This window comes from Eucyclogobius newberryi, unplaced genomic scaffold (assembly GCF_026437365.1).
Source record: "Eucyclogobius newberryi isolate DKJ021-1_F unplaced genomic scaffold, fEucNew1.0.hap1 SCAF_5, whole genome shotgun sequence".
Taxonomy (NCBI): domain Eukaryota; kingdom Metazoa; phylum Chordata; class Actinopteri; order Gobiiformes; family Gobiidae; genus Eucyclogobius; species Eucyclogobius newberryi.
Genome location: NW_027316167.1, coordinates 5,825,717 through 5,834,403, shown reverse-complemented (window position 1 = coordinate 5,834,403; position 8,687 = coordinate 5,825,717). Strand labels below are relative to the sequence as shown.

Sequence of the window (8,687 nt, the reverse complement as noted above, 5' to 3'; positions counted from 1 at the left end):
GTAGTAGCCAGCATACAGTTTTACTACAGTGCAATGTATTTGAAGTCACTTTCAATTATCTAGTGGAATGTACTAGACTCTTTTTTAGAAAATGATCTAACGTGAATCATATCTTTCTAATGTTTGAACCATAATTCTGTACATTTAATGAGCAAATGTTGTTTCCTAATGCTTTACAGATGGTCATAGAGTTATAGAGTCATAAGGTCAAAGGGTCATAGAGTCATAAAGTCCTAAGGTCATAGGATCATGGGTCATAGGGTCATAAAGTCATAGAGTTATAGGGTCATATAGAGCCACGTACTGCAGAGGTCAGAGGGTGAATATGATAGAGAAGTACATCCACAGTTCCAGGGCCATAAACGCCTTAAGACATTCACATTATACAGCTACATTTACGTATACGTGTACATGTACTTATATACATTTACATATGCATATACATATACAGATGCATGCAGAGAAACATATCCCTGAGAGTGTGCCCTCTACTGGTGTCTTAAAACTGAATTTTCACATTTATTTAAATCTTTGCAGCAAAAACAAAACTATTGGGAACTTTGACAAATGATTGTCGCAAAACTAAATCAAAATTCAATTAATTTTCTTATTGTTGTCCAGTTTGTGGAGCTGATCTCACACGGAAAATGATAAGGTCCAACGTTTGGATTCTTAAATCTGCCATAATTACGTTCTAGAAGTTTTAAGGCACCGAAAGACAAACGAGTTCAGCCTCTGCATCGTTTAGGCACAGCACAGAGCACATATGCACATACAGCAGACTTCCTCTTTAAAGGGCCTGTACCTGAGTCTGAACCAGGAGTCACTACAAAACTACTTCTTTGACTCTTTAAACATTAATTCAACTAAATAAAATCGCTCTCATATATTTTTATTTGTCAAATTAAAAAAATGTCACATTAGATGAGTTTTGTCCCAGTGTTTGCTGGGTAATTTCCTAGTGTGATGTCATCAATTACAAACAGGAAGTGAAATTATAAAACTAAAAAATAGCACATTTTTTAGTTTTATAATCTTTATAAATATTTCTAGGAAAACAATGTTATAATTTTTAGAAAAATTCAAAATATATTAATGTTCAATGAGTGGCCGGACCTGTAGGGGGCGCTTTAAGGCGTGTTTCCACTGGAGCAGACTGGGACAGCCCTAAAGCGTCTCCACAGTCTTAAATGAGCTGAAGCGAGATGATTGGATCAGAAGAACAGACTAACGATCACAGATGTCGACTTGATCTTGTGATAAACCCTCGTGTTTCCAGTGACGGTCACTTGATATTTTGAGCCGACGGACTTAGAAAAGCAAAGCTAGCACGCATTAGCATTAGCATCAGCTGCTATTTTTTAACATGGCCCAGTTCATCTGACATGGACCTGAGACGCCCAGACGCAGACCTGACGATGTTCTGTGTCTCTGACGGGATGAAACACCGTGTCCCTCACTAAAGCTGCTTTTACATCACGACAGGACATTTATCTAGAGTAAAAGAAACTCTGGTACAGACCTTTTGAATATATTTTATAGTATTTATTACATTTAGATAATCTACAAAGTATTTTACAAACAAGAACGTGGTGACTGCAGAAGAGTCAGACAGGGCTGGGACTCTAAAGTACCTGCAGTATATTTAATGTGTATTTTTTTGTGCCAAAAGTTTAAGAGTTCAAAAGTTAAAGTCTATTATAAGACTATTGAAGACAAAGGATCGTGATTCAAAACACACAGAACTGTATCAGTGTTTTCACCTTCGTTTGGGAGAATGTATGTATTTTATTCCTCTTCAAATACAGTATCTTGTATTATTGCTCCTACAGAAAGTTCCTACTGTCACTTTTCCCCTTTGGATTCCCAGCTCTCGTAAACGCACACGTTCTGAATGTACACGTTCTGAATGTACACGACGTTCTGAACGTACACGACGTTCTGAACGTACACGACGTTCTGGACGTACACGACGTTCTGGACGTACACGACGTTCTGGACGTACACGACGTTCTGGACGTACACGACGTTCTGAACGTACACGACGTTCTGGATGTACACGTTCTGGACGTACACGACGTTCTGGATGTACACGTTCTGGACGTACACGACGTTCTGGACGTACACGACGTTCTGAACGTACACGACGTTCTGGACGTACACGACGTTCTGGACGTACACGACGTTCTGGACGTACACGACGTTCTGAACGTACACGACGTTCTGGATGTACACGTTCTGGACGTACACGACGTTCTGGACGTACACGACGTTCTGAACGTACACGACGTTCTGGACGTACACGACGTTCTGGACGTACACGACATTCTGGACGTACACGACGTTCTGAATGTACACGACGTTCTGAATGTACACGACGTTCTGGACGTACACGACGTTCTGGACGTACGCGACGTTCTGGACGTACACGACGTTCTGGATGTACACGTTCTGGATGTACACGACGTTCTGAATGTACACGACGTTCTGGACGTACGCGACGTTCTGGACGTACACGACGTTCTGAACGTACACGACGTTCTGGACGTACACGACGTTCTGGACGTACACGACGTTCTGGACGTACGCGACGTTCTGGACGTACACGACGTTCTGAACGTACACGACGTTCTGGACGTACACGACGTTCTGGACGTACACGACGTTCTGGACGTACACGACGTTCTGAACGTACACGACGTTCTGGACGTACACGACGTTCTGAACGTACACGACGTTCTGGACGTACACGACGTTCTGAACGTACACGACGTTCTGGATGTACACGTTCTGGACGTACACGACGTTCTGAACGTACACGACGTTCTGGACGTACACGACGTTCTGGACGTACACGACGTTCTGAACGTACACGACGTTCTGGATGTACACGTTCTGGACGTACACGTTCTGAACGTACACGTTCTGGATGTACACGACGTTCTGAACGTACACGACGTTCTGAACGTACACGACGTTCTGGACGTACACGACGTTCTGGACGTACACGACGTTCTGAACGTACACGACGTTCTGGATGTACACGACGTTCTGGATGTACACGACGTTCTGGACGTACACGACGTTCTGGACGTACACGACGTCCAGAACGTACACGACGTTCTGGATGTACACGACGTTCTGGACGTACACGACGTTCTGGACGTACACGACGTTCTGGACGTACACGACGTCCAGAACGTACACGACGTTCTGGATGTACACGTTCTGGACGTACACGACGTTCTGGACACGACGTTCTGGATGTACACGTTCTGGACGTACACGACGTTCTGGACGTACACGACGTTCTGGACGTACACGACGTTCTGGACGTACACGACGTCCAGAACGTACACGACGTTCTGGATGTACACGTTCTGGACGTACACGACGTTCTGGACACGACGTTCTGGATGTACACGTTCTGGACGTACACGACGTTCTGGACGTACATGTTCTGAATGTACACGACGTTCTGGACGTACACGTTCTGAACGTACACGTTCTGAATATACACGACGTTCTGGACGTACACGTTCTGAACGTACACGTTCTGAACGTACACGTTCTGAATATACACGCTGGTTATTTTCACTCGAATCAAATGATTGTGGTTTTGATTCCACTGTTGGAACATGAGCGTGTCTTTTATTAGAATGTTCTCCACGCAGTATTTGTACATGATCCAGCAAACAACCCGCCGCGTCTCCGTCTGTCCCGTCCCCGTCTGTCCCGTCCCCGTCTGTCCCTTCTCCGTCTGTCCCGTCCCCGTCTGTCCCGTCCCTGTCTGTCCCTTCTCCGTCTGTCCCGTCCCCGTCTGTCCCGTCCCCGTCTGTCCCTTCTCCGTCTGTCCCGTCTCCGTCCGTCCCGTCCCCGAGGCGCATACAGAATGTCTTCCCGGCTCAGACTCATCTTCAGACTTCAGAATGTAGAGCCACAGAGAGAGAGGCTGACCACGACTGACCGCGAGAATGTAGGTTCTGACCAGAGCTGCAGGTTCTGACCGGAGCTGCATGTTCTGACCGGAGCTGCAGGTTCTGACCGGAGCTGCAGGTTCTGACCGGAGCTGCAGGTTCTGACCGGAGCTGCAGATTCTGAGCTGCAGGTTCTGAGCTGTAGGTTCTGACCGGAGCTGCAGGTTCTGAGCGAAGCTCCAGTGCCATTTACGTGATCCTAAGTAATAATATGTGGACTCTACTTCGTCCTTTGCCTGTATCGAGGACATAATATTATTAAAGACATGAAAAGCTTGTGTTGCGTGTTCTTCTGTAGCTTCAGTGTTTGTGTGTTTAAAAAGAACGCATGACACGATGAAGAAATGATACTCTTTTATTTTGACAGTCGTGGACAGAAGGGCGTGTCCCCGTGGGCGTGTCCCCATGGGCGTGTCTCTTGCACAACAGCGATCAGGAGAAAAGCAGCACGAGCGCAAACTTACACCAGAGCAAACACACCAATTTACAATAAATTACAAGTACAAAAAATCAAGTTTGTGCGACGCTGAAACGTACAGCTTCCCCTCCGAAAAAAGACCAGCTGTTTCGGGCGTGGCGCGAAGGACACGCCCTCACACCGGAATGATTCTGACATAAAAACTCTCGAAACAAACGCTAATCATTATTATATTCTTATTACGCTTCACTCACGTTCAGACAAAACAGCTGCATTCTTCATTTGTGAAAGAAAAGGACAAGTCAGTGTTCACAGACCGTTAAAGGAGAACGTAGTACTCCCGGGGGCTCGAGGAGAACGCGTCACTCCCGAGGGCTCGAGGAGAACGCGGTACTCCCGAGGGCTCGAGGAGAACGCGTCACTCCCGAGGGCTCGAGGAGAACGCGTCACTCCAGGGAGATCGAGGAGAACGCGGTACTCCAGAGGGCTCGAGGAGAACGCGTTACTCCCGAGGGCTCGAGGAGAACGTGTTACTCCTGAGGCCTCGAGGAGAACGTGTTACTCCCGAGGGCTCAAGGAGAACGCGTCACTCCAGGGAGATCGAGGAGAACGCGTTACTCCCGGGGGCTCGAGGAGAACGCGTTACTCCCGGGGGCTCGAGGAGAACGTGTTACTCCCGGGGGCTCGAGGAGAAGGCGTTACTCCCGAGGGCTCGAGGAGAACGCGTCACTCCCGATGGCTCGAGGAGAACGCGTCACTCCCGAGGGCTCGAGGAGAACGCGTCACTCCCGAGGGATCGAGGAGAACGCGTCACTCCCGAGGGATCGAGGAGAACGTGTTACTCCCGGGGGCTCGAGGAGAAGGCGTTACTCCCGAGGGCTCGAGGAGAACGCGTCACTCCCGATGGCTCGAGGAGAACGCGTCACTCCCGAGGGCTCGAGGAGAACGCGTCACTCCCGAGGGATCGAGGAGAACGCGTCACTCCCGAGGGATCGAGGAGAACGTGTTACTCCCGGGGGCTCGAGGAGAACGTGTTACTCCAGGGGGATTGAGGAGAACGTGTTACTCCTGAGACCTCGAGGAGAACGTGTTACTCCCGAGGGCAGATCAGGAGCTGCAGTGACTGTCTGATGTGAACAGGCCGGGCGGGCGTGGTCTCAGCGCTGCTCCTCGGGCGGGCGTGGTCTCAGCGCTGCTCCTCGGGCGGGCGTGGTCTCAGCGCTGCTCCTCGGGCGGGCGTGGTCTCAGCGCTGCTCCTCAGACGGTCCAAAGTGCTGTGCGGCGGTCTATCTACAGAGCTTATGTACAAAGGTCCAGAGGAGCTCCAGGGCCCTGCTGCTTCTACACCAGTTGTGTCCAGTCAGGGTCGGTCTCAGGGGCCCCTCGCCTCCCGTCGGCCCCTCACAGCTTCTTCATGTGGAACACCGGGACGGGCAGGACCTGGTGGATCTTGGCCCGCTCAGAGTCTGTCTCCAGATGGACCCAGTGTGGCACGAAGGAGCCCTTAAACCCAATGAAGGAGAACTTCTCTGCAACAGAAGAACCCGTGTGACCGTGTGAGCCCCTGTCTGGTCCTTTCCTCCAGGTTTTATATTTAATAGTGAAACAAATACTAATAAAAATGCATTAGATTCAGCCTAAAGCTTAGGTCAGTTAGATCATATCTGAATAAAGAGCTGCTTGACACAGGCTGTAAGACTTTGTCCTGCAGCACCGCCTGCTGGCAGACACATGTACTGCAGAGGAGCAGGAGAGCTCACGTACCTCGGAGTTTGATGGAGTCGTCGGCCCCCAGGATTTGCAGCACTTTTGTCCAGGGGCCGCGGGTCACTAAGCCGCCCTTAGAGGTCATCAGGACGATCGAGCTGAGGGCAGGAGAGAGAGAGAGAATGTAACATTTACACACAGTAATCGGCAGTAACTTGATTAAAACGAGTACTTTAGGGGATATACTGTCAGTCATTTAGAGTCAAATAAGATCAATACTTTTAACAACTACCAAGTTTAGGTTTATTAGCTTGAGTTTATGATCTTTTTATGATCTTCTCTACACACTTCTGGTCAAGAGAGGAAATGTCCAAATCCAAACACATTGTCCAGTTATTTACATACTAGTCAGAATTTCAAGAATATACATTTCTAACACGTTTGAATCACTTTAAACGCTTCAAAGTCCAGTCATGGCTAAACGCAAAGCGCGATGAAGCAAACAAGAGGCTCGGTCCGCGCTCACTTGTCCGGGAGCCGCTTGATGTAGTTGTGGATCTGGGCCGGGATGCCCTGAAGGACCGACGCCCTGAAGCCCGTGCTCTCCACCACCTTCCCATCGCGGCCGCCCACCACCGTGACCTGCACGCCGTCCTCCGCCTGGTACCACTTCTGACCGTTCACCTGGGCGGCAGAGGAGGGGGGAGGGGTTCAGTCACAGCGGTCATTTCAGTTCCATTCTCAGCGTCTGTAAGTGTCTCAGAAGTTCAGTCGTGGTGGCAGAAAGTACAAGTATTTATATCGTTTTTAAGGTGTTCAAAAGCAGGAGCGCGGTCTGAGAAACGGGTGGTTCTTTTGAGTCATGTTGTGCACAAAGGTTCCACCAATCAGGAGCTGAATCATGCAGTTCTTATTGAAAAGGTCCCACACAGTGACACACTCGCAGTTCTTCAGGTTGGTTCCACGGTCAGCGGTGTTCCTGACCACACTGACCTCTGTGAAAGCAAAGTCGTCCTTGATGTGGAAGAAGCGCGTGTTGTAGGTCTCCAGACGGACCTCCAGGAAGTGGTCGGACCAGGGCTGTGGACACAGGGATGAGAGGTCACATGGTCAAATCAAATCAAATCAAATCAATTTATTTTTGTAAGGCCCAAAATCACAACAACAGTTGCCTCTGAGGGCCACAGGGAGAAATGAATCAACAATGTCTGTGGTGGCGATGAAGTCAGACAATGTCTGTGGTGGCGAGGGACGATGTCCCAGGGTCCTCTGTCCTTAGACTCTCCTTCTCGGCCAGGAAAAACTACAAAAAAATTGTCTGTGAGCCCGAGCTAATATAGTCTGAAATCTACAGCAATAGCCACAGATGTTTGTGACGAGACAGTAAAGTTCAATAATAGTTCAAAAATACACTCTCATTCATATTAACAAAACACACTCATGAGTCTGTTCAAAGAGGCTCTGAGGACAAAGTGGGATGACACGCTGGAACATAGATACTACAGGAAATTAAACCTTTTTTGAGCTTGCTTATTTCAGTGTCAAAATTAGTGTTTTGTATCTTTTGTTCATTATTTGTTCATTTGGATATTTTAATGTGTAATTTAATGTGCACAGTGTTGTGCCTGAATGCGTTCATTCTGGTGTCTGTGAACAACACTTTTATTCTTTTTAATTTCGTTCAATAAAGTGTCAGATTTCTAGAGACTTCCAGGTGAAAAACAGACCGTTATGTGAGAGCTCCAGTTGTAGAGGCCGACAAAGCAGACAGAGATTCCGCGTGTCGCACCGCACTGCGCATGCGCTTCAAAACAAAAAGCAGCATGGACGCGACAGCACCAGAGCAGCAGTTATGTGACTTTTATGATAAGGTCAGTGAGGATGGAACAATCTATCATTTCTGTGCAAACTTTGCCTCTGGGGAAGTCTGTCCCTTCAGTGTAAATGTAAATCCTGGGGAATGATTCAAAATTAGATATGAAGATGAAATCTGACACATATTTTCAGCATTAAACTATTACAATAATTGCTGCCTGTGGTTGTATTTGGGCTGTGGAAATAATCTAGAAACATTATTGCATAATATTGAAAAAAATAACTGAACTAGTTCATTTTTTGGAGCTGTGAACTTAGTTAAAAATTCGAATTATGAACTATGAACTGAACTAGTTCATTTTAAAATGTATGAACTATGAACTGAACTAGTTCATGTAGTGAACTTTCCCAACACTAAATGTGCACTCTCAACATGTTTTTAAACTATAAATATACCAAACAAACTCATCGAAATATTGACAAAAAACAAAACCAATATCTGAGAAAACCCTCCAATATCGCGGACACCATGATTGAAACTGACATGTCTCAGTCCTCACGGGACGTTTATCGGGCTGAAGACATCAGCTGACGCAGTGACTGATGCTAACGCTAAGCTAAGGGTCAGGTTTGGTCAGGGCGAGCGCGGACTTTGTGTCTGACCCTAAAAGATAACAGTTGGAGATGAGTCTGTGAAAAGGCTTATGTTTATTAGCATATATATATATATATATATATATATATATATATATATATATATATATATATAT

The 8,687-nt window shown here is 47.2% G+C and overlaps 1 protein-coding gene across 1 annotated transcript in view; it reads right to left on the bottom strand.

Annotated features, from left to right (window-relative positions):
- Positions 1-5,637: 5,637 nt before the first annotated feature.
- Positions 5,638-8,687, bottom strand: part of cemip (cell migration inducing hyaluronidase 1) — a 138,318-nt gene continuing 135,268 nt past the window's right edge. Inside the window, exons 25-28 of the mRNA XM_072464929.1 lie at positions 7,096-7,182; positions 6,629-6,786; positions 6,160-6,260; positions 5,638-5,924 (exon numbers count right to left, since the gene is read on the bottom strand). Of these exons, the coding sequence (XP_072321030.1) occupies positions 5,797-5,924; positions 6,160-6,260; positions 6,629-6,786; positions 7,096-7,182 (474 nt within the window). The 3' untranslated portion in view covers positions 5,638-5,796. The remainder of the gene's footprint in view (positions 5,925-6,159; positions 6,261-6,628; positions 6,787-7,095; positions 7,183-8,687) is intronic.